At 58.8% G+C, this 24,895-nt stretch overlaps 2 protein-coding genes across 2 annotated transcripts in view; one reads left to right on the top strand and one right to left on the bottom strand.

Annotated features, from left to right (window-relative positions):
* Positions 1–470: 470 nt before the first annotated feature.
* On the top strand, positions 471–15,595 carry LOC119849240 (hydroperoxide isomerase ALOXE3-like). The gene is given in 14 exon segments (XM_038386058.1): positions 471–564; positions 4,549–4,872; positions 5,012–5,184; positions 5,533–5,676; positions 6,207–6,410; positions 6,740–6,826; positions 9,105–9,274; positions 11,534–11,655; positions 12,188–12,288; positions 12,778–12,923; positions 12,925–12,940; positions 14,304–14,373; positions 14,376–14,608; positions 15,572–15,595. Coding segments are annotated over 14 exon segments (1,908 nt in total).
* Positions 15,596–18,843: 3,248 nt separating this feature from the next.
* Positions 18,844–24,895, bottom strand: part of GUCY2D (guanylate cyclase 2D, retinal) — a 32,301-nt gene continuing 26,249 nt past the window's right edge. The window contains exons 10-18 of the mRNA XM_038386314.2: positions 24,120–24,268; positions 23,738–23,901; positions 23,074–23,266; positions 22,389–22,563; positions 21,765–21,863; positions 21,492–21,586; positions 21,071–21,156; positions 20,503–20,623; positions 18,844–19,641 (exon numbers count right to left, since the gene is read on the bottom strand). Coding sequence (XP_038242242.1) covers positions 20,542–20,623; positions 21,071–21,156; positions 21,492–21,586; positions 21,765–21,863; positions 22,389–22,563; positions 23,074–23,266; positions 23,738–23,901; positions 24,120–24,268 — 1,043 coding nt within the window. The 3' untranslated portion in view covers positions 18,844–19,641; positions 20,503–20,541. The remainder of the gene's footprint in view (positions 19,642–20,502; positions 20,624–21,070; positions 21,157–21,491; positions 21,587–21,764; positions 21,864–22,388; positions 22,564–23,073; positions 23,267–23,737; positions 23,902–24,119; positions 24,269–24,895) is intronic.

Here is a 24,895-nt window from a genome sequence, read left to right as displayed (position 1 = left end):
GCCATCCTGGTGCACCCCCTTCTGGCCATGCAGCGGCTCTGCCTCAGTTTCCCCACCGGAGCTCTAAATGTGGTTCAGTCTGCCCGGCCCTTCTAGGGTAACAGAGCCCAAACCCAGCAGGAGCATAAAACAAGAGTCTCTCCTGCCCTAGCCATGTAACTGCAAACCAGCTTGCGCCCACTCCTGCCTCCACCAGCCATCCGGCAATTCTGACAGCTGCCGATCCACCCTCTTGCGTGAGCTTCCTTTCTGTGACACTGGCAGACCGGAGGCTAGCTTGTGCCGAGGTCCCAGGCCCCCCTGAACCCTGACAAATGCCTAGCTGGAAACCTCTCTGGGTCACGTGGGTGTCAGCGTCATCAGAATAAACATTAGATGTTGTGTCACTAAGCGTTTTACAAACTGCGCGCAGGATGCGCTGCGTGTATTGTTCTCACCCAGCAATACTCCGGGCTATAATGTAACAGCAAATGTTGGCCTTGTGCATACCCCTATACCGAAATAACCCGCCCATCGAGATCGAAGCCTCGTGGAATACAACTGACAAGCTCTTGCGAGAAGCTGGTAAATCCTGTCCGCTGAACGCAAATGAGGATCAAAGACTTTAGACCCGCGTGGGAACTGTTGCTGTAAATATGGGCAGGCGGAAACATTTTTCACGTAGCTCACGAAAGCTTATGTTCAAATAAATTTGTTAGTCTCTAAGGTGCCACAAGTCCTCCTTTTCTTTTTGCGAATACAGACTAACACGGCTGCTGCTCTGAAACCATTTTTCATCTATGGACTGTTCTGATTCCAACTCTGGGTAGCCTTGGGAGACTTTTGGGAAACTGGCAAATTACTAAATCTCTGCTACCACGTGGACTTACAGACCATGACTCACCTGTATGTATATTTGACCTGCTTTCAGCTCTCCATGCCTGCCATTTCTTCTTCCGAGCTAATACACCTTGACAATAGAATTGGCTACCAGCGTTGTCTTTGGTCAGTGATCTAGGAGGCACGTTGATCTGGATTTTCATTTTTCTGGGTGGGTGCTCCAGCCCCGAGGCTCCGCCCCCACTCTGCCCCTTCCCCCAAGGCCCCACCCTTGATCCACCTCTTCCCACCCCCTGCCCGCCACCAAACAGCTGATCAGTGGGTGGCTGGTGGTGTGACCAGACAAGAAGTGTGAAAAATTGGGACAGGAGGTGATAGGCAATAGGTGCCTATATAAGACAAAGCCCCAAATAGTGGGACTGTCCCTATAAAATCGGGACATCTGGTCACCCTAGGTAGGTGCTGACCCATTAATAGACTTAACTTCCATGAATGTAACCAGTTCTCTTTTAAACCCTGATATAGTCCTAGCCTTCACAACCTCCTTAGGCAAGGAGTTACACAGGTTGACTATGCGCTGAGTGAAGAAGAACTTCCTTTCATTTGTTTTAAACCTGCTACCTATTAATTTCATTTGGTGGCCCCTAGTTCTTGTATTATGGGAACAAGTAAATAACTTTTTCCTTATTCACTTTCTCCACACCACTCATGATTTTATAGACCTCTATCACATCCCCCCTTAGTCTCCTCTTTTCCAAGCTGAAAACTCATATGGGACCCGTTCCAAACCCCTAATCATTTTAGTTGCCCTTTTCTGAACCTTTTCTAATGCAAGTAGATCTTTTTTGAGATGAGGGAACCACATCTGTACGCAGTATTAAAGATGTGGGCATACCATGGATTTATACAAGGGCAAGCAGATATTCTCCATCTTATTCTCCATCCCTTTTTTAATGATTCCTAACATCCAATTTGCTTTTTTGACTGCCACTGCGCACTGCGTGGACATCTTCAGAGAACTATCTACGATGACTCCAAAATCTTTCTCCTGATTAGTTGTAGCTAAATTAGCCCCCATCATATTGTATGTACAGTTGGGGTTATTTTTCCCAATGTGCATTACTTTACATTTATCCACATTAAATTTCATTTGCTATTTTGTTGCCTAATCACTTAGTTTTGTGATTTCACCGCAGAGGTGTTAAGTGCCCTGCCAGCCCTGAGCTGCTGCTCCTTTGAGATGGCAGGCCTGGTGCTTTTGTGAGTCGCCAGCGCCAGGGGCTGGAGATCACAGGGGAATGGTGGGTAGGGACCATAATGTCCAGGGGATGGGGCGGGCTAAGGGGGGCCAGTCTAGAGCAGGACTCAAGGGGTCAGATAGCGGGGAGGTCAATCAGTATTGGGGACATCCGGGGCGATGCTTGTGTGACGAAGCGGGACTGTTCTTAATGTTTCCTCTGAATAGTATGGGGGTGCCTCTGTTTCTCCTATGCAATTCTTAGGTATCTAGGCGGTGGGATAAGGGTGTATGATCATTGCAGAGCCCTAGAGGGCAGGTGTGTGCAGGGGTCTGGACACAGAGAATGGCCGACACCCTGTTTCCTGGCCACTGATGGCCTGGGCTCTTCCCCCCTGCAAGGTGAGAGCTAAAGGGCTGGAGAACAAAGGAATCTGGTGACCTCTTGGCCCGGGAAAGGGACAAAGCCCAGAGGAGGGGGGGTGGAGAGAGTTTCAGTTGGGGGCTGGCTGGGGACATGGAGTGAAGTGCAGACATGGTTGTCTGGCTCACTGCCCCCCCAAAATGGACCCAGCTGAGGTGTCCTGTTCTCTGCACCTACAAGCTCTGTTTTAGACTGTGGTCCTGTCATCTAAAACCTCTGTTTACTGGCTGGCTGAGATCATGTCTGACTGCGGAGTTGGGGTGCAGGACTCTCTGGCTTCCCCAAGACCCAGCCTGGGCGGACTCGCTGTGGGAAGCGCTTGGAGGGGCAAAGGATGCTGGATGCTCCGAGGTCAGACCCAGGAAGGTGGATGCCGGTTGAGCTGTGTGTCCTGCAGACAGGCTGCTCATGGAGAGGAGACTTCCCCAGAGTCCTGCCTGGCTTCGTAGGGAGCAGTTCCAGAGCATCGCCCGGGGACTCCGTGACAACTGGTGGCAGAGGTGGGATGTACTGCACCCCATGGATGGCGCTTCCTGCAGTAAGTGACTGGGGAGCAGTAAAACAAAGGGGGATTGATGAGGACCAGGCATGCTGAAGGCTTAGAGAGGAGTGGTTTCGGGGGGCGGTTAACCCCTGGGAGTGTGTGACCAGCGAGAAGGACTGTGCAGTAATGGGGTCCCCCCCGGGGGACTGCGGTGAGCAGTCTCAGGGGCGGAGGAGCCTGCGGCTTGGCCCTGGGAGAGAGAAGGACTTTTGCAGTAACAGGGTCCCCCTGGGGATTGCAGCGAGCAGTCCAAGGGGCGGACGAGTCTGCAGCTCAACCCTGGCAAAGAGGTGGTGACCTGGAGAAGGGCTGGCACACTAGGGGTTCTCCCTGGAAACCGTGGGGAGCTGAGAGCACACAGGCCTGTGAGTCCACAACAACCTGGGAACAGCGGAGTGAGGGCCTGTCACCATCTCCTTAAGAAGGACATTGTAACCCTGAGCAAAAAGAGAGGGTTGGGCATTGGAAAGTTCACCAAGGCACAGTTAATCGTGCAGCTGGAGGAGGAGGATCGCTCTGAGGAGCAGATTCCGGACCCAAATGGGGCTACAGCAGGATCTGGGAGCAGCTGGAGCGGTAGCCAGGCATCCCCAAGACTCCTGTCCCCGACCAGACGGGGGTCTTCACGATCGAGTTCCCCATCGGGGGATCGGAGACGGACGGGATTGGAGCTGAGTCCGAGAGAGTGAGGGGACCGTGAGAGACAGCGAGAGCCCGAGAAAGAGCTGCAGGAGCAGCAGCAGCATGAACTGGCGATGGTGGAGCGGAGAGGCAGAGGGGACCTCCCAGGGGTGAGTGGGGCTAGACCCCGGGGTGCCAGTTCCGCAGGCAACCTCAAAAATAAATTGCTGCCCCTGGTTAAGGCGGGGGGGGGGATGTGGATGCCCCCTCACTGCCTTTGAGCAGGCTGGCGATTTGAACCAGGGGAACCCTGCGGAAAAGCCCCGGTGTCCAGCTCCCTTGCTGGGTCCCAAGGCCATAGACTCCGTCAGCCAGATGGGTGGGGAGGTGGACAGGCTCCCACTCCTGGCCCCGGCCTATATGTCTGTGTGGAGTCTCCTGGGTCAGGCCCCTTGAACCCTCAGTGGAAACGGAAGGTGATGGTTGATGGGGAGACATTCGTGGGGTGGCGAGACCCTGGGACAGAGAGAACGGTTGTCAGGCCTCGGATGGTGCAGCCCCCCCAGATGCTGTGGGTCTGTGTGACCTGTGTGAAGGTCCCAGGGATGAAGCCCATCGCCCTGCCTATGGCCCAGATCCCTGTGCAGACCCAGGAGGGGTGGGGCTGGCTGGTCGTTGGGGTTCTCCAGTATATCAGCTGTGAGACCCTGTTGGGGGGTGACCCCGATCACAGGTGGGTGACCCCTCACCCCGAGTCCTGCTCGCCTGGGCCCTCGGGAGCCCCCAGGCACAGAGCAGGATGATTGGGATGGGCGAGACGCAAGCGGCTAGAGACCCCAGTGCTGCTTGTGCCAGGCGCTGCCCAGACCCCCTGAACCGCAATCCGGGACCCCCTTGTGCCAGACCCCTCCGACTGCAATCAGGGACCCCCTTGTGCCAGGCACTGCCCGGACGCCCCCGACCGCAACCAGGGACCCTCATGTGCCAGGTACTGCCCAGACAGCCCCTCCTGGACTGGGGACCCCCATGTGTCAGGTGCTACCCAGATGCCCGCTGACCGCAACCGAGGACACCTGTGTGCCAGGCGCTGCCCAGATGCCCCCTCCCCCAACCGGGGACACCCTTGTGCTGGGCGCTGCCCAGACCCCCCCATCGCAATCGGGGACCCCCTTGTGCCTGGCACTGCCCAGACCCCCCCCGAGATCAGACCCCCCCTCTTGCTGAACCGTTAGCCCCATTCTCCAGTGGCGGGAGGCCTTGGCCCTGAGAGATGCCCCAAGCTGCCACCGGGGCAGGACTCGGACCCGGGTCTCGAGTCCCGGCCCGGCGCATTAACCCTGCGGCTGCCCTGCCCGTGTCCCCCCAGAGTACGTGCGGGCGCACTGGAGAGAGGACACATTCTTTGGGTACCAGTTTCTGAACGGGGTCCACCCAGTGGTGATCCGGCGCTGCACAGAGCTGCCCTGCAACTTCCCCGTCACGCCGGCCATGGTGGCCTCCTCCCTGGGGGAGAGCACCAGCCTCCAGGACGAGCTGGCGGCAAGTGGGGCGCCAGGGACACCCCTGGGGGGACTCGGCCGTGGTCTGGCCTCTCGGCTCCCGCTCCAGCGTCACTCTGGGCATGAGCAGCCACGGGTCAGAGGTGTCCAGCCGGCCCAACTCCAGAGCCAGGGGCCGCACACGCACTGGCCACTCAGTTCCAGGGGCTAGTCCCAGGGCACTGCTGCGGGGAAGCTCACAGCGCGGGGAGAGGGCACTGCTATGGGGAAGCTCGTAGTGCTGGGGTCTCAGCTTTCCCCCACTTCCTGGGGTCCCCGCTCTGCACCCCCAGATGCGCTGGCCCCCACCAGCCCCCGCACTCCACTCTGCTCCCTCTGTGCCTTGCAGAAGGGGAACATCTTCCTCGCCGACTATCAAATCCTGGAGGGCGTCCCGGCCAACACGATCAACGGCTACCAGCAGTACATCACCGCGCCCCTCTGCCTGCTGCTCCTACAGCCCTCAGGGGAGCTCGTCCCCATAGCCATCCAGGTAACAGCTCCCGGCCCCCCCACGCTGCCTGGCAGGACCCCCCCACAGCCCCGACCCCTGCACAGTCCCAGAGCTGGGCATTGCCGTGTAAGAGACCGGCCCAGGGAGAGAACCCAGGAGACCTGGCTCCCAGCTCCCCTGCTTTAACCCACCAGCCCCCACTCCCCTCCCAGAGCCGGGGAGAGAACCCAGGAGTCCTGGCTCCCAGCTCCCCTGCTCTAACCCACCAGCCTCCACTCCTCTCGCAGAGCCGGGGAGAGAACCCAAGAGTCCTGGCTCCCTAATCCCCCCCAAACCCTTCTGTGTGCCTGCGTGTACCCAGTTGTGTGTGTGTGTGCACGCACACCCCAGCTCTGTGTGTCTCCTCTTCCTAACACTGGATTTGTTGCACCATCATGTCCCCACATCCTGGCACCCGGGTCCCAGCCCCTGGGCCCCCCGGGGGAAGCAGCAGGATTCACATACCTGGTTTGTGCCAACCTGCCCCAACCCCAGCCCTCCTGTGTGTCTTTCCCCCCCCACCGCCACAGCTCAGCCAGAGCCCAGGCCCCAACAGTCCCATCTTCCTGCCCAGCGACCCCGAGTGGGACTGGACCCTGGCCAAGACCTGGGTGCGCTACGCCGACTTCCTGACACACGAGGCCGTCAGCCACCTGCTGCTCACCCACCTGATCGACGAGCCTTTCGCCCTGGCCACCCTGCGCCAGCTGCCCCTGTGCCACCCGCTCTTCAAGGTGAGAGAGGGACCGGGGGGCCAGCTGTGCCCAGATGTGTGGAAGGGAAGAGCCCAGCTGGGGAAACGTGCCGGACGGGCCCTGCCCCCGGCATCCAGCTGTGCCCAGCTGCCCGTGCGTGTGCCCGGCAGGGTGCGTGTGCCTGGCGTGCCAGGCTGGGCGTGCCCCACGCCAGCATCTCCCCCACCTCATGGATGATGGGGGAGAAGGAGCTGCCGCTGGCTTCTCGGTGGGGCCGGATCCTTGCCCCTCCCCGGATATGTGCAGGGGTGGGCTGGGGTGGCTGCCTGCTTGCCCTCACCCTCCCCTGTGTCTCTTCCCCGCCTTAGCTGCTGCTGCCCCACACCCACTACACGCTGCACATCAATGTCCTGGCCAGGACCCTGCTATTCAGACGTGGAGGGATCATCAAAAGGGTGAGAAGATGCCACGGGTCAGGGGCATTGGCCCCCGCTCCCCTCCCAGAGCTGGGGAGAGAACCCAGGAGTTCTGGCCCTCAGTCCTCCTACTCCTACCACTAGGCCCCCCCTCCTGTCCCAAAGCCGGGGAAAGAACCCAGGAGTCCTGGCTCCCAGCCCCTTCTTCTCTAACCATTAGACCCCACTCGCCTCCCATAGCTGGGGACAGGACACAGGAGTCCTGGCTCCCTGCTCCCACAGCTCTAACCACCAGCCCCCACTCCCCTCCCAGAGCCAGGTACTTGGGAGTAAAATGCGCCTGTCGCCCGAGTTACCGGCCTCACCTGGAAGAGGCTCTCTTCCTGTATTGTCTCGCCGTGAAAACCGCATCGGGAACCTCCCAGAGATCAAATCCTTCTGGCCATCCTCCATCTCGGTTGGTCCCAGCGTTTGCACCGGACGGCTCTGCGGATGCAGCTGCTTCTTCATAGAATCATAGAAGATCAGGGTTGGAAGGGGACCTCAGGGAGGTATCTAATCCAACCCCCTGCTCAAAGCAGGACCAACCCCCAACTAAATCAGCTTTTTTCAGCTCATCGATACTGTTAGCAATTAGTTAGTTACTGTTAGTAACTTCAAGAACTCCTGGAGGACAGGTGAGGTCCCAGCAGGCTGAAGGAGGGCAAACACGGTGTCTGTCTTCAAAAAGAAGAACAAAGGACCCAGGGAATTATAAACCAGTCAGTCTAACTGGAAGATACTGGAACAAATTATTAAACAATCAATATGTACCCAGAGAATCATAGGGTTAGAAGGAATGGCCCAAATGGATTTGTCAAGAACAAATCATGCCAAACCCACCTAATTTCCTTCTTGGACAGCGTTGCTGGCCTAGTGGCTGGGGAAAAGCAGTAGACATGATATGTCTTTATTTTAGTCTTTCGACACATCCTATGTGCCAACTAGGGAAATTTGGGCTGGATGGAATTACTATGGATGGTTGAAAGACCAGATGCCAAGAGTCAAAGAGGGAGGGGCGAATCCAGTGGGGGTCCCACAAGAGGTCAGGCCGGGTTTCGGCACTATTCAAGATTGTCATGAATGACTCGGATATGGAGTGGAGAGTTTGTTGATAAAATATGCGGCTGACACCAAGCCAGGAGGAGTTGCAAGTGCTTCAACGGGCAGGATGAGAACTCAAAGTGACTCGGAAAGTTGGGCTGAAATCGACAAGCTGAAATTCAATGAAGACAAGAGTAAAGTGTGCCACTGAGGAAGGAAAAATCCAATGCCAACTCCACAATGGGACATAGATTCATAGATACTAAGGTCAGAAGGGACCATTCAGATCATCTAGTCTGACCTCCTGTACAATGCAGACCCCAGAATCTCACCCACCACTCCTACGAAAAACCTCACCCTGGGTGGGGTGGGAGGCAGGGTCATACTGCACAAAAGGATCTGGGAGTTATGGTGGACTATAAGACAACAATGGAATATAAGATGACAATGTGACGCAGTTGGGAAAAAGGCTAATATCATTCTAGGCTGTATTAACGGGAGTGTCGTGTGTAAAACCCGGGAAGTTATTGTCTGGCCCTAGTGAGACCTCGGCTGGAGAACGGGGGTGGGGGTGTCACGTGTTAGGAAAGATGTGGCCAAATTGGAGAGAGTCTGGAAAAGTGCAACAAACATGATAAAAGGTTTCGAAACCCTGATCTATGAGGCCAGCTTAAAAAGAACTGGGCACGTGGAGTCTTGAGAGAAGAAGACCAAGAGGGGGGACCTGATAGTCTTCAAATATGTTACAAAGAAGACGGTGATCAATTATTCTCTGGTCCTGCTGAAGGCAGGACAAGAAGTAATGGGCTTAATCTGCAGTACGGGAGATTTAGGAAAAGCTTTCTCTCTCTAAAGATACTTAACTCTGGAGCAAGCATGGAGGTTTTGGAATCTCCATCATTGGAGGTTTCTAAGAACTGGTTGGCCAAACACCAGTCAGGCGTGGTCTAGGTTGACTTGGTCCTGCCTTGGCGTGGTGGGGCTGGACTCGGTGACCTCTCAAGGTCCCTTCCAGCCCCACGATTCTACGGTTCTATGAAAACACGGGGGTTGCGAGTGATCAGTCATTTTGGGGTACAACACAGAGTGAAAGATCGGGGAGGCACATTTGTCACGGGGCGTATTGTGCGTTGTCGTGTTGCACTGAAATAGAATGTGGAGGTGTTTCATTCTAACCCACCCCCCCGGCCCGGTGGCTCGGAGGTTGAAGGCTCTCTCTCTGGTGCCTTCCCAGGGCATGGGCTCAGGGCTCGAGGGGACCAAAGTGCTGATGGCCAACGGCATGTCCTGCCCGACCTATGCCTCCCTCTGCTTCCCTGATGACATCCAAGAGCATGGGGTTGACTGCAACCCCAATTACTTCTACAGGGATGATGGGCTGAAGATCTGGTCAGCCATTGAGAGGTAAGGAGCAGGAGCCAGGGCAGAGGGTGGCGAGGAAGCAGATGGCATGTGGAAAATTCCCACCGGCCCAGAGTTGCTTGCAAACACGGCTTTCCTACTACATAAAGAATTCTGAGTTAAAGAAAACTGGAATTCCCCAAAAGGCACTTTTTCAAACACACTGGCCCCACGTAGGCCAAACGGCGATGGGCCTCATAAACACTGCAACGCCCCGGCCCTACGTCCACTCATCTGTTTTGGGAGTGTCCACGTGTCAAGAATATCTGGTAGAAGGTGGGTCAAAAGACCAATTTGACATTGAGTGCTAAGTCGAAACCTTCCTCAAGTTTCATTCTTGGATATGGTGACGGGATCCTCGGGATGCAACCTGGAACTGGGCTGCGCCCCTTAACTCTCCAGCCTGGGCTGTCTCTCCTAATGCTCACAAATGCCTCCAGAAGTTATTCTCACTGAGCACAACAGCATGTGGAACCCCACACACCAAACTAGATTGCATGAATACTCCCAGAGCCACTCCTGAATCGCACGAAGAAGGGCACCAGCCAATTCTTCCCAGCCTTGCACACCAGAACTATCCCATCTTGTCCTGCTCAGAAGCCTGGCCAGTTTAAGTTTTATTACCTAGTCCGCCCCTCCCTCAATGTGGAGAGGACTTGCACCAGTCTTTGTACCAGAGCTGTGATTTCCTGAGCACTTCAACCAAACCAAATTGTTTTAGGTAAAATATAAATAGGTTTATTAACTACAGGAAGATAGTGGTGTGGGGTTTTTTGGGTTTTTTTTAGTGATATACATGGTAGGCATAAGAGGTTAGAGATAGTTACCAAAGAAAATAAAAGGTAAGTGCACAGTCTAAATCTCAAACCTTATTACACTAGGCAGCATTTAGATCAAAAAATTTCTCATCCGACGGGATGTTACAGTTCTTAATACACAGGCTTCTCTGAAGCCTGGGACCAGTCTCCTTAGTTAAAGTGTTCGTCTTCCAGCATTCTTGTTGCTTCCAGCGTAGGTGAGGGAGCGACAGGCCAAGGCATGATGCTGCTGTCCCTTATTTTATACCCTCTGTCCATGCCCAGACATGTCCTGGTGGGCTTTGCTGAGTCACTGGGTTGAGCAATCCCCCTGGTGGGTCTTGTGCAAATGAGTCAGAGAGGGGAACAGTCCCATGTGTGGTGTTTAGGAAGCCTCACTGAATTGTAAATCCCTTGATTACAACTCCCTGCTGATTAATGATCGTTCAACACGCTCCTGGGTGGGGGAAGTTCTTGAATGTCACTAGGAAATTTACAGCATATTTCAGTAACAACCACCCAGCAAAATCTCATAACTTCATATACATTAACGATATATATTTGGAAAGAACGGGTTTCAGAAGTTCATGACCTTTCAATGATATTGTACATGGCATGCTTTGTATGAAATATCAAAACTATATATGAATGACGCTATGGATTTTACAGGGAGCTATTTTGAGGTACAGTGTGTCACAGATTATATTCCTGATACCTGGAGGTTCCCGGACAACAAGGCGGCGTGCTGCCAACAGGCGGCTTTGGGCACTAAAAAATTAACCCTACCACAATGGAAAAGTCAACAGCCATCAATATTGATGCCTGGCTGGTGATCTGGCTGATCACACAGCTAACGAATGACTGGCATTCCAGAGAAAGGGAATGCCTGAAAAATTCAAAGCAATTGGGGCTGACTTATTAGAGGTCTATGATCAATATAGACACTGAAGATAGATGTGTCACATCCTCTCCCCTGCCTTTATCCTAACCTCCTTTACTTACTTTGTGTGGTAGATTGGTTGGCTTTGGAAAAATGAACAAAAACTTGTAAATACACAAAAATGGAGAGGAAAAGCCAAACTTTGGGGAATTTTGCCCAAAACCAAATTCCAGGAAAAGGTCTTGTTGCGGGTGAATGGAAACACTTGGTTTCAGTCAAGCCAAGAGTCAATGGCGACTCTTGTTTAACATATTAAGTTCCACAAGAGCAAGTCCAATTTGAAATGAAAAGTTCAACTCTGCCGTAGATGAAATCCAGGATCACCGGGAGGTCAGGCCGGAAGCTTGGCCACCAGGCCATGCTCCCACAGCTAGGAAAGGGCAAAGTGGAGGGGACACTACATACCAGCAAAAGTGCATGGTAGCACTGGGCTGTTTGCAGTCGCTGGCTGAGTGACGCTGGCGCACTGAGGAGCGATGAGGCCTGCATTGACCCACCAAGCTGACACATCTCTGCTCTCTCCAGCTTCGTCTCCGGCATCGTCAGACACTATTACCCCAATGACACCCACATCCTGGCCGACTGCGAGCTGCAGACCTGGGCAGACGAGATCTTCAATCAAGGTTTCCTGGGGAACGAGGCATCCGGTAGGGGCCATGTGAACCCAGAGCTGCAGTCGCCAGTCACCGGGCTCCATGCGGGGTAGCTGGGGGGCATCTCCAGACTGTGTGACTGTCAGCCAGATCCCAGCTGGTTGTCAATGGGCGTCTCTCCATTGGAGTCAATGGGGCCAGATCCCAGCTGGTGTCAATGGGCGTCTCTCCATTGGAGTCAACGGGGCTAGATCCCAGCTGGTGTCAATGGGCATCTCTCCATTGGAGTCAATGGGGCCAGATCCCAGCTCCTATCAAGTGGCCCTGCAGGGGACAGGGAGCAAGATCTCCGACCCCATAGGGACAGGGTGGCCTGGGTCATGGCAGGGGGACGGGGTCGTGGGGTGACTGGGAACGGCCCCGCCATGGGAAAGACACGTGGCCGAGCTGCGGCCCGTAGCAGGGGAGCGACTCACTGGGGGAGGCTCCGGCTGAGGGAGGCATCGAACCCGGCTCTACGGGTCCCAGCCCAAGGCCACGGAGCAGGGCAGGGCCGGGTCAGCGATGCCCGTTCTCCGTCCCGCAGGCTTCCCCTCATCCCTGCAGAGCATCCCTGAGCTCATCAAGTACCTGACCATGTGGATCTACTGCTGCTTGGCCCGGCACGCTGCCCTCAATAGCGGGCAGGTAGGGAGAGGCCAGCCTGGGCACTCGGGGCCCATTTCCTGCCCCCCCAGAGCGCTGGGGTCCAGCCACCGACACCCCCACCCTGCCCCCCATAGGGTCCCTGGGGTCCAGCCACCGACACCCCCACCTGCCCCCACACGGGGCCCTGGGGTCCAGCCACCAACACCCCCACCCTGCACCCCACCCCACTGACACCTCAATCTGCAGGACCTGCTCTAGCAGCCAATCCCCCAACCATCAGCCAACCACAGTGAGACCCCAGAGACCTCAGGACCCTCCCCACCGCCGCCCTCAGCACCCCGACCCCAGCCTTGACTTTCCTACCGTTGCCCGTGGGTGAGACTGTGACCAAGCCCCAGGTGCTCAGGTCTCTTGGCTGAGCCAGACCTTCCCTGCGCTGGTGCCCCTGGGTGGGGTGAGGAGGGGATCCCTGGCTGGGCTGGGGGGTTCCCAGCTGCTCTGACTGCGGGGGGTCTCTCTGGGCTGCAGTATGACCTTGGCGCTTGGATGCCCAATTCCCGGGCACCTGAGGAACCCCGCCCCAGGCCAAGGGCACACTCGCTGGAGAGCTACCTGGACACCATCCCGGAGGTCAGCACCAGCCTCGCTATCTACATCCTCTGGGCCCTCTTGCTGCGAGCCGGGGGACTCGGTGAGCACACGGGTGCCAGGGGCGTGTGGGGCAAGGGGGCTCAGCAGGGGGTCTCTCCCTGGCAGGCAGGGCTGGTCCCAGGGTAGTGCTAGGGGGCACTGTGGGGCAAGGGGCAGAGACAGGGGGCTCAGCAGGGGGTGCTCTCCCTGGCAGGCAGGGCTGGCCCAGAGCAGCACTAGGGGGCGCTGTGGGGCAGGGAGTGGAGCAGGGGGCTCAGCAGGGGGGTGCTCCCCTGGCAGGCAGGGCTGGCCCCAGGGCAGTGCTAGGGGGCGCTGTGGGGCAGGGGGCGGGGCAGGGGGCTCAGCAGGGGGTGCTCTCCCCTGGCAGGAAGAGTGGCCCAGGGCAGTGCTAGGGGGCGCTGTGGGGCAGGGAACAGGGGGCTCAGCATGGGGCACTTCTCCTGGCAGGCAGGGCTGGCCCCAGAGCAGCGCTAGGGGGCGCTGTGGGGCAGGGGGCGGGGCAGGGGGCTCAGCAGGGGCGCTCTCCCCTGGCAGGCAGGGCTCCCAGGGCAGTGCTAGGGGGCGCTGTGGGGCAGGGAACAGGGGGCTCAGCATGGGGCACTCTCCCCTGGCAGGCAGGGCTGGCCCCAGAGCAGCGCTAGGGGCGCTGTGAGGCAGGGGGCGGGGCAGGGGGCTCAGCAGGGGCGCTCTCCCCTGGCAGGCAGGGCTGGCCCCAGGGCAGTGCTAGGGGGCGCTGTGGGCAGGGAACAGGGGGCTCAGCATGGGGCACTCTCCCTGGCAGGCAGGGCTGGCCCAGAGCAGTGCTAGGGGGCGCTGTGGGCAGGGGGCTCAGCAGGGGGCGCTCTCCCTGGCAGGCAGGGCTGGCCCAGGGCGGTGCTAGGGGGCGTGTGGGGCAGGGAACGGGGGGCTCAGCAGGGGGCACTCTCCCCTGGCAGGCAGGGCTGGCCCCAGGGCAGCACTAGGGGGCGCTAGGCTGCGGGTGTCTGTTGAATGAGCCATTCCGCTGAGTTCTCCGTCTCCTCCCTTGTGGTCGCAGTAAAGGACCGCTGACATTCACATGAGCCGGGGTTTGAACCAGGTCGTCCTGGCCCAGTCGCACTCTGGGGGACACCCATAAATGCCCCCCTGTTGTTTCAATCGGCCGCAGGATTCTCCTTCCCTCCCTGGCCTGAACTCTTCCCAGTGTTGCTACACAGCTGTTAAATACCTGCCCTGTGCTCTAGGCCCAGGGCATGAGGGATCCTTGTGTAACCGGCCGCCCCGCCCCAGAGGTGGCTGCATCTCAGCGCCGGGCGAGGGGTCTCTGTATAACCAGCTGTCCCGCCCCAGAGGTGGCTGCATCTCAGCGCCGGGCGAGGGGTCCCTTCCGGGCTGCCCCTCACCGCTCTCCCGTTCCCTTGCAGAGATCCCTGGGCACGTACCCCGACGAGCACTTCACAGAGGAGCCCCCCAAGCGGCTGTTCGCAGCCTTCCGGGGTGCCCGGCCCAGATCTCCCAGGAGATCCAAGAGAGGAACAAATCCCTGCCCATCCCCTACCATTACCTGTATCCCCACCAAATCGAGAACAGCGGGTCCATCGGAGCCCGACCGGAGAGCCCCAGGGACGGGCCGCATGTGGCCGCTGGCATCACTGTCCCTGCGATCCTGTCCTGGGAGCCAGAAACCACAGCCTGGTTCCATTCTGAATGGCTGATTCTGCCTAGTGGGGTACAGCACGCGGGGCTGGGAGCCAGGACGCCTGGGTTCTCTCCCCAGGTCTGGGAGGGGAGTGGGGTCCTGGTGGGTTAGAGTAGGGGGGGCTGGGAGCCAGGACTCCTGGGTTCTCTCCCTGGCTCTGGGAGGGGAGGGCGGGTTTAGTGGTTAGAACGGGGGGGCTGGGAGCCAGGACTCCTGGGTTCTCTCCCTGACTCTGGGAGGGGAGGGCGGGTTTAGTGGTTAGAACAGGGGGGGGGCTGGGAGCCAGGACTCCTGGGTTCTCTCCCTGACTCTGGGAGGGGAGGGCGGGTTTAGTGGTTAGAGCAGGGGGGGCTGGGAGCCAGGACTCCTGGGTTCTCTCCCTGGCTCTGGGAGGGGAGTGGGGTCTGGTGGGTCAGAGCGGGGGGGTGTTGGGGAGCCAGGACTCCTGGCTTCTATTGTCCATAGGTAATAGGCATAAGTCTCCTGTGCTCACTGTGCCTCAGTTTACCCCTCATCAAAAGGAGATGATGTTCCCAAGCTCCACCACAGGGGGAACTAAGATTAGCCTGGGGCAGGGCCAGGTTCTGACCCCGAGGTCAGCCCCGAGTGGCAATAATGAGTCCCCCCAGGGAAGGACACACCTTGAAATCTCTAGCCTGACCCTTTATTTACATGGTCACATACAGTCGTTAACGACCCCAGTCGTGAGGTGTCTAGTTCATCTCCTCCCCCCACCCCGACACGTTATAAATATATATATAGTCCCCTGCCCTTCCCCCGCCACCCCGGCTGCTTCCCTCCCCCCAAGATACACCCAAAAGTCATTGCCAAAAAAAAAAAGTACAGTTTGTACACGAGTCTATGAAAAATGATAGACAATCAGATTTCCAGACCGGGTGGCCGGCTCCTCCCTCAAAGCTGTGAGCCTCCCGGGCCTTTAAAACACGGCCGATCACGGGCCACCCCTTTAAGAACATTTTTTTTGGTCTGCAGACAAATATTTACCAAGCACATTGAGCGTCATCAGAAATGCAGGTTGGAGAAAGATGGCCGTTCACAGGCCACCCCTTTAAGAGATGGATGATTACATGCCACCCCTTTAAGAAAATTTTTTTTGGTCTGCAGACAAATATTTACCAAGCACATTGAGCGTCATCAGAAATGCAGGTTGGAGAAAGATGGCCGTTCACAGGCCACCCCTTTAAGAGATGGATGATTACATGCCACCCCTTTAAGAAAATGTTTTTTGGTCTGCAGACAAATATTTACCGAGCACATTGAGCGTCATCAGAAATGCAGGTTAGAGAAAGATGGCCGTTCACAGGCCACCCCTTTAAGAGATGGATGATTACATGCCACCCCTTTAAGAAAATTTTTTTGGTCTGCAGACAAATATTTACCAAGCACATTGAGCGTCATCAGAAATGCAGGTTAGAGAAAGATGGCCGTTCACAGGCCACCCCTTTAAGAGAGACACAGCCCCCCCAGAAAAGTTTTTTGTCTGCAGACAAATATCTTCCAAATAAATCAAACCACCATGAAAAATGCAGCATAGACAAAAATGACCACCCCTTTAAGGAAAAACAAAGCTACAGATTAAAAAATGACCATCCCTTTAAGAAATATATTTCCCCCCTGCCCCCCCCACCGCCGCAGACACATCCTGACCAGGTGCATGAGGCACCTCATTCCCACTGCAACAAGATATTGACCGAGTACAGTGGGCCCCTTGGCCTCCACCTCTGGGTGGGTTTTATGGGAGGGGAGTTTCTTGTTGGGTTGGGGGACCGGTGTTTGTCTGCAGATCATTATTGACCAAGTCCGTCGAGCAATGACAAAAAGCCCATGTGGCAGAACCTAGCCAATCAGCCTCGAGCCCTTTATGACTATATTTTTTGCCCACAGATAATATTAACCACGTGCACCTGGGCTGGCATTGCGATAATTTTCCAGACAGGTCACTGGATCCTTGGACCGCAAGGTTGGGCATATTACGATTATTTTTGGCCCAGTTTTTCACAGGCCATTGTAGCTGACTAATGATCTGGATGGGTTAGGCCCCCGCCAAGGGGAAACCTGATCACGAGGCGAGGGCATTTCCAACCATTTCATAACAACTGCGGGGGTATTGCTGTGGGGGAACAGCTATTTCACTCACACAACCAACAAACAGCAGGGAGAAAAGTCATCCCGGCTAAAGAGTCGGCACGGCCGAGAACGCCGAAGACTTGCTATTCCAAGCAAAAAACAACTGGGCGGGGGGAGCCACATTCGTTCAGCCCCCCACCCCCACGGCTGGGGGCAGGAACTGAATGCAGGACCTCAGGCCCCACAAAGCAGCTGTGTTAGCAGGGAGTGAGCAGAACGTTGTTCCCATCACTGCCCCTAGAGGGAGCTAATCCCCCAGCACCCAGATTTATAGATAGATTAGAAAACAAACCTTGAAGGTCCTCTTTACCCATCCCAAAGAAGCAAAAAAGGAGCAAAAAAATATTTGTTCATAGCTTCCAAGGCCAGCTGGACATTTTGCTCAGGTAGTTTGACCTTCTGGAGAACATAGGCAATAGACCTGCCCCAAAATAATCCCTTTCTGGGCGAGCGAAGCTCTTTAAAAACAAAAAACGCACCCAATCTTGACTGAAAACTTGCCCAGGATGGAGTATTCACCCCACACCGCTCGGTAACTTGGCCCAACAGATTTGTGCCCTTTAAAGTCACACCGCCACCTTTAAGAGCAATGGGATAGTAAGGACCTGGGGATTACCATGGAGGAGAAGCTGGCTAGGAGTCAGCAGTGTGCCCTTGTTGCCAAGAAGGCCAACGGCATGTTGTATTAGTAGGAGTGTTGCCAGCAGATGGAGGGACGTGATTATTCCCCTCTATTCGGCACTGGTGAGGCCACACCTGGAGTATTGCATCCAGTTTTGGGGCCCCCACTACAGAAGGGATGTGGACACATTGGAGAAAGTGCAGCGGAGGGCAATGGAAATGATCAGGGGGCTGGGGCACAGGACTTACGAGGAGAGGCTGAGGGATCTGGGGTTGTTTAGTCTGCAGAAGAGTGAGGGGGGATTTGATCGCAGCCTTCAACTACCTGAAGGGGGGGTCCCAAAGAGGCTGGCGCTCGGCTGGTCTCAGTGGTGGCAGATGACAGAACAAGGAGCAATGGTCTCACGTTGCAGTGTGGGGGGCTCTAAGTTGGATATTAGGAAACACTATTTCACGAGGAGGATGGTGAACCCCAAGGGGTTCCATAGGGAGGTGGTGGAATCTCCATCCTTAGAGGTTTTTAAGGCCCGGCTTGACCCCTGGCTGGGGTGATTTAGTTGGGGTTGGTCCTGCTTTGAGCAGGGGGTTGGACTAGACACCTCCTGAGGTCCCTTCCAACTCTGATCTTCTACGATCTATGATGATGGGGGGGCGGGGGGGCCCGTCTCTGACTGCCGTCTAGCGGCCAGCTGCGTGTACTGCATTTGCTTGAGATTTTTCCTTTTTTTAACCCCTGAAACGCCAGGTGAATAAAGAAAAGTCCAGTTGGGGGTGGGCCCACGTCCCCCAGGACAGCCGCCCTGCCGGGATCCCCCACATTCCTCTTGGGCACCGTTCGCGTGGTGCATGAGGAGACAATCCTGGGTGGGTCCAATGGGCACGTCCGGGGGCAAGGTCTGTGGTTTTAACCCCCCCCCGCAGGAGGAAGAGCACAGCCCAGACGTAGGCCAGTGACTGAAACTCAATCCATGAGGAGACGGTAGATTTCAGTGTTACCTGGTGGATCCAGCCCTGGCCCCAGACGGATTCACTCCCAGCCCACTTGAGACAATCGCCTTCTCCCATCCTGAAGATGTGGAAAAGCCCCGTGCCCCATTCCCTGCCCCCCTGAGCCAGCCAGGCCCTGCCCTGGGGCCAGATGGGAGCTGGCGCCCCCTAGAGGGAACAAGCCCCGTGCCCCATTCCCACCCCCTCATGCCCCAGTCCCTGTCCTGGGGCCAGATGGGAGCTAGCGCCCCCTAGAGGGGACAAGCCCCATGCCCTATTCCCACCCCCACATGCCCCAGTCCCTGCCCTTGGTCTGGATGGGAGCTGGCGCCCCCTAGAGGGGAAAGGGCCTGTGTCCCATTCCCTGCCCCCCTGAGCCAGGCAGTCTTGGCTCTGAGGCTGGATGGGAGCCAATGTCCTCTAGTGGGGAAAGGCCCCGTGCCACATTCCCATCCACCCTGTGCCCCAGTCCCCACCCTGGGCCAGATGGGAGCTGGCGCCCCCTAGAGGAGAAAGGCCCCATGCCCCATTCCCACCCCCACCCCCCATGCCCCAGTCCCTGCCCCCTGGAGCCATATGGGAGCCCAAATATTACAGTGCTGGATAGGGAAGCCTCATGCATACAGCCAGCACGGCCGTGGGTAGGAACTGAACCCAGACCTCCAGCCCCCACAAAACATCTTTTAGCAGGGAGGGAGCAAAACATTGTTCCCTTCGCTGCCCCTACAGGGAGCTAATCTCCCGGCACTCAGCCGGCAAACTGCAGTAACCCCATGGGGGCGTCGCTCCATTCCCCCATCTTGTCTGTCCGGGGTTCTCTGCAGAAAGCAATTAGGGTCTGAACAAATCACCCAGCCACCCCCATCTCCTCGCAGTGGTACAGTCTGAACCCCTGAAGAAAGGGGGGGGAGAATGGCTGGTCCCGGGGGACACTGCCCATTACAGGAATGAATGTGAATTCCCAGGTTGACTGAAGTCCCATGATGCACCTGGGGTCCTTGGTTGGAGGTGAACGGTAAATCCCAGGTTGACTGAAGTCCCATAATGCACCTGGCTCTTCGGCTGCAAAGCAAACAGCGATTCCTAGGTCAGGGCCACAGTCCCACAATGCACCTGGGGAGGCGGGACCAGTGCACACAAAGACGAGTCCATTTCTGGTAACCGGCACCAGTTGCCCACCTGCCCCAGCCCATCCTCCTTCCACAGGGTGTGATGGGGTCGAGGTGGGGGAGCAATCTGAGTCTGCCCCGCGGCAGAAAGGCCCACAGGGACTGGCCGGAAAGTGTCAGGTGGTGTTGGCCGCAGATCTGGATAAAGGGGGTGGGGAGGGGAGACAGAATTAGTCACATCAGAGCCACTCGGTCTCCCCCAGTTTCCCCCCGCTCCCGCTTTTATTGGGGAGGCACTCTAGGCCACATTTCTATAGCTAGGGAGAGCTGGAGGACTCTAAATGCAATAGAGTTGGGCCTGTCCATGACCATAGGGCTTGGGCCAGGGCAATGGGCTGTAGGGTGGGCAGAGTGGCTCTATGTAGGTGGGTGCTCTGGGCCCTGTCTCTATGGTTCAGGAGAGTTGGAGGACTCCAAATGGAATTGAGCATTGGGGTGATCTCAGTGGGGGCAACCTGTAGGTCACCCATGACCATAGAGCTCATGGCTAGAGCGGTGCTACCATCCCAGGCATTCTAGCCTCGTCTCTATGGTTATGGGTCAGTCCATGGGAGTGGGAGTGGAACCGGGCTCCTGGAGGCGGCTCTGTGATCAGGGCTGGGTGGGAGATTGTTGGAGGGGAAATTCGGAGGGAGGGTGAAGGGGAACGACATGGTGGAGTTATGCAAATGATCTGGTGCGTATTAATCAAATATGTAAATGAGAGCAATGTTCATTTGCATAGACCTGTGATTTCTGGACCTGGCTGCGGTTGGGGGGGATTAGGGATTTGCTCCTGGGGAAAGAGGAGAAGCTAAGAGCTGCCGGTGGCCGCTGATGGCGTGTCTAAGGGGGAGGAGCCCAGGGTAGCCCCGCCTTCCAGGAGGTGGGGCCAGGAGGGGCGTGGCAGTTGCCTCTGTCTCCCAGCATGGCTTGGCCTTGCCGAGTTGCTCCTGGGGGCTCCTTTATTCGCAGGGGGGCGGTTATCGCAACTCCCCTGTCCCCCAGCCCTGGCCTCACCTCGGCCCAGCATGGCCTCCCGCTCGCTGGCCTCCCTTGCTACTTGTTCTGCCGGGCTTTCTCCAGCTTCTTCCGCCGGTCCTCGGGGATCTCATCCAGGCTGATGCCATGGTTACTCGCCCTGAAGGAGGGGGGCAGAGTGAATCCTGGTGCCCAGGCCGCTCCCCTGCTCTAACCACCAGCCCCCACTCCCCTCCCAGAGCCGGGGAGAGAACCCAGGAGTCCTGGCTCCCAGCCCCCCGTGCTCTAACCACTAGCCCTCACTCCCCTCCCAGAGCCAGGGAGAGAACCCAGGAGTCCTGGCTCCCAACCCCCCGTGCTCAAACCACTAGCCCCCACTCCCCTCCCAGAGCCAGGGAGAGAACCCAGGAGTCCTGGCTCCCAGCCCCATCCTTCTTTCCATGCGTCCCCTCCCATCTCCCTCAAGGCCCTGGCTGCCCCACTCCTCTGCCCTCTCAGGGTGGCCTCAGGGCCTGGGCACAGACGGTGGCCACCCACCCCCTCCCGTCCTGCCCCTCCCATCCCCCCGTGGAGATCAGAGGGGGCTCCAGGCCCATGATGCTCTTACCCCGGCTGCAGGTCGGGGGGAGTAGGGATGGGTTTGTTGAATCCATCTCGTCCCACCAGCCAGTACGTGTCTTCTACACCTTTGCCCTACGGCAAGGCAGAGAGAGAGAGAGACTGTGAGCCCAGGGCCGGAGTGGTGGGGGCTGCAGGTCGGGAGTGAGGGGCACCGGCAGGGCTGGGGGACCCAGGGCTGGGCCAGCAGGGGCTGCGGGTCGGGAGTGAGGGGCACTGGCAGAGCTGCAGGGGGCAGGGCTGGGCCAGCAGGTGCTGCGGGTCGGGAGTGAGGGGCACCGGCAGGGCTGGGGGGCCCAGGGCTGGGCCAGCAGGGGCTGCGGATCGGGAGGGAGGGGCACCGGCAGAGCTGCGGGGGGCAGGGCTGGGTCAGCAGGGGGCTGCGGGTTGGGAGTGAGAGGCGTTGTTACCTTGAGCTCCGTCTTGCCCCGAATCTCCAATTTGAATCCCTCCTTTAGCGAGTGCAGGATGGTGACCGTGCTGATGTTCACGTGGATCCGGTAAGCTGTGGGGGGTGGGGGGCACCAAGAACATGGGGGAGTGAACACCCCTAATAAAATCCCCACCCTCTGCTCTGTCCACCCCCCCTTTACCCCCAACGTACAAACACCCCTGGGTGCCATCCCAGGAGAGTCTCTCCCACATGCCCCAGCACTGCCCCGGGGACGAGGGGGGGGACTCACGCAGGCCGGTGGACTCCATGCGGGAGGCGGTGTTGACGGTGTCCCCGAAGAGGCAGTACCGGGGCATGGTGAGCCCCACCACGCCAGCCACGCAGGGCCCTGAGGGGGAGACAGGCCAGGAGATGGGTTACGGGGGGGACAGACAGGATGACAGGGCACTGGCCTGGGTAGGACTGACACAGCAACATGGCCTGAGATTTCAGAGAGCCTGAACCCATTGTTCTGACAGGGGGAGGTGCCCCCTGAATCTCAGTGGGGAGTTATCTCTGAACCCCATTGCTCTGGGGGGGGGGCCCAGCCAGCCCCAATCCAACAGGGAGGTTGTGGGGGGGAGCGGCCCTGATTCCCCACCACCACTCAGTGAAGTAAACCCCAGGGAAAATACCGGGATCCCACTGCTGACACCAAAACCTCTCCAGGGGTAGGGGTGGGAAGAGTTACCTGGTGGGGGGGAATGAAGGACCCAATTATGGTACCACTCCAGATGGGGATCCGGTAAGCTGTGAGGGGGGCATGGGGAGGGCAGAGGAAAAGGGGCATGGCCATCATGAATGAGCGGAGGCACACAGGGGGGCGTGGCCACGGAGGAGGGGGCATGGCCATGGCATTGTGCCTGCGCCATACCGGAGTGCAGCCCAATGCGGATGCGGATCGGCACGTCGGGCATGTGGCGCATGCGGAAGGAGCCGACGGCGCTCAGGATGTCCAGCGACATGTTGGCGATTTCACCCGCGTGCCGGTTCCCGTTCCGATGGGGCAGCCCTGAGGCCACCATGTAGGCATCTCCGATGGTCTCCACCTGCCGGGGAGGGGGGGTCAGAGGGGGAGCCCTGTCCTCACCCTGCGGGGCGCCCCACCCCCAGAGCCCACGAACTCCCCAGTCCCCTGTCACCCACATCTCTGCTCCCCCGCCCCCCAACCTCCACCTGCCCCTGGTTGGGCCCCCCAACCTTGCCCCTACAATCCTGCTCCCCTGTGTCACCAGGCACTGCCCCCCACCTCGGGGCCCCCAATCCCTGGATCCCCCAATTCCCACCCCCATCCCGGGGCCCCCTGCCCCCTCGTTCCATGACTGGACTCTGGATCCCTGCCCTTGCCCACAACCTCTGCCTCTCTCAGGCTGGGCTCCCCCATCTTGGCCACCCCAAGTCTGGGCCTCTGTCCCCACAGCCACTGCCCCCCATCTCTGGGGTCCCCAATTCCCCTATGTCAAGATCTTCCCCTCTGTCAATGCCCTGCCTCCCCTCCAGGCCGGGCCCCACCCCCCAGGCCAGACCCCACCCCACGGGCCCGGGGATGGGGGCAGCACCTTGTAGACATCGTGGGAGCCAATGATGGCGTCGAAGAGGGTGTAGAGGTCGTTGAGCAGGTCGACCACCTCGATGGGCTCGCTCATGGCCGAGATGGTGGTGAAGCCCACGATGTCGCTGAAGTAGAGGGTCACCTCCTCGAAGTACTCGGGCTCCACCGGAGTCCCCATCTTCAGAGCCTGCGCCACCGACCTGTGCCACCAGGGGCGTCAGTGGGGCTGGAATGGCCCCCCAAAGCCCCCCCCCCTCGGTCCCCCACCGCCTCCCCGGAGCCTGCACCACTGACCTGCGCCACCAAGGGGCGTCAGCGGGGCTGGAACAGACCCCAACCCTGGCAGTCCCCCACCGCCTCCCCAGAGCCTCCGCCACCGACCTGCACCACCAGGGGGAGTCAGTGGGGCTGGGACGGACCCTGACCCCCGGCCTCCCCAGAGCCTCTGCCCCAGTCCCCAGTCTCAGGTGGAACCTGGCAACCGGGCCGCACGTTGTTTCTCTGGGTACCGCCGGCTTGGGGATGCGGGGCGCGTCTGGTCAGGTGCAGTCTGGCCACTGGGAGGCCTTGGGGGGCTGGCTGGTGTACAGGCCCCCCCCCAGTGGCACGGCTGTGCCGGCCTCGTGGGTCTGTCCTGTATGGCTCCGGGCTCCCCCCCGGCTGGGACTCACGGCGGCAGCATCTGGGTGAGCAGCTTGTCCGTCTTCTGCTTCTCGATCTCCAGCTCCTCCGTCCGCTCCCGGATCAGGTCCTCCAGGTTGCTGGAGTACTGCTCCAGCATGCGCAACATGGAGTCGATGATGTTGGTCTTCCGGCCCTTGTTGATGTTCTTGAACTGCGGCGGGGGGTGGGGGGGAAGGCGTGAGAGAGACGGCTCCCGCCTTGGCTCCGGCGCCCCCCCCCCATGGCTCCGGCGTCTCGGCTCCCTGCCTCGGCGTCCCCACTCCCTATTGACTCTGGCTCCAACATCCCTGCTCCTCAGGGGCACTGGCTGCAACATCCCTACCGGCTCCAGCGCCCCCTGTGCCCCATCCCCCATGGGCCCCCCACTACCTGGTCAAAGATCTGGTCGATGGTGGGCCGCCGCTCGGGCTGCTCGCTCCAGCATTGCTTCATCAGCTGGATGCACTCCAGAGGGGCCTGGTCCACCGAGACCGAGGGCCGGCAGAGCGGGGGTGGCTTCTCCACCTTCTGGATGATCTCTGCCCACGAGAGGAGACCCACGGTCACCACGGGCGCCTGCCGCCCCGCTCTGCCCTCGCCTACTGCCCCCGCTGGAGCTGGGAGGCAGCCCGGGGCTAGGCTAGCGGGGGGCTGTGGGTCGGGAGTGAGGGGCACCGGCGGGGCTGCGAGTCGGGAGTGAGGGGCCCTGGCAGGGCTGGGGTGGGAGGGGGCAGGGCTGGGTTAGCAGGGGGCTGTGGGTCGGGAGTGAGGGGCACTGGCGTGGCTGTGAGTCGGGAGTGAGGGGCACCAGCAGGGCTGGGGTGGGAGGGAGCAGGGCTGGGTTAGCAGGGGGCTGCGGGTTGGCAGTGAGGGGCCCCAGCAGGGCTGGGGGGGGGCAGGGCTGGGCTAGCAGGGGGCTGCGGGGCAGGAGTGAGGGGCACCGGCAGGGCGGGGCGGGAGTAGGGCTGGGCTAGCAGGGGCTGCGGGGCAGGAGTGAGGGGCACCGGCAGGGCGGGGCGGGGGCAGGGCTGGGCTAGCAGGGGCTGCGGGACAGGAGGGAGGGGCCCTGGCAGGGCTGGGGGAGGGGCAGGGGCAGGGCTGGGCTGGCAGGGGGTTGCAGGTCGGGAGTGAGGGGCCCTGGCAGAGTGGGGAGGCGGGAGCTGGAG

Source organism: Dermochelys coriacea, chromosome 28 (assembly GCF_009764565.3).
Source record: "Dermochelys coriacea isolate rDerCor1 chromosome 28, rDerCor1.pri.v4, whole genome shotgun sequence".
NCBI lineage: Eukaryota > Metazoa > Chordata > Testudines > Dermochelyidae > Dermochelys > Dermochelys coriacea.
Note: the sequence above shows the minus strand (reverse complement) of the source record. Positions and strands in the feature narration are given on the sequence as shown.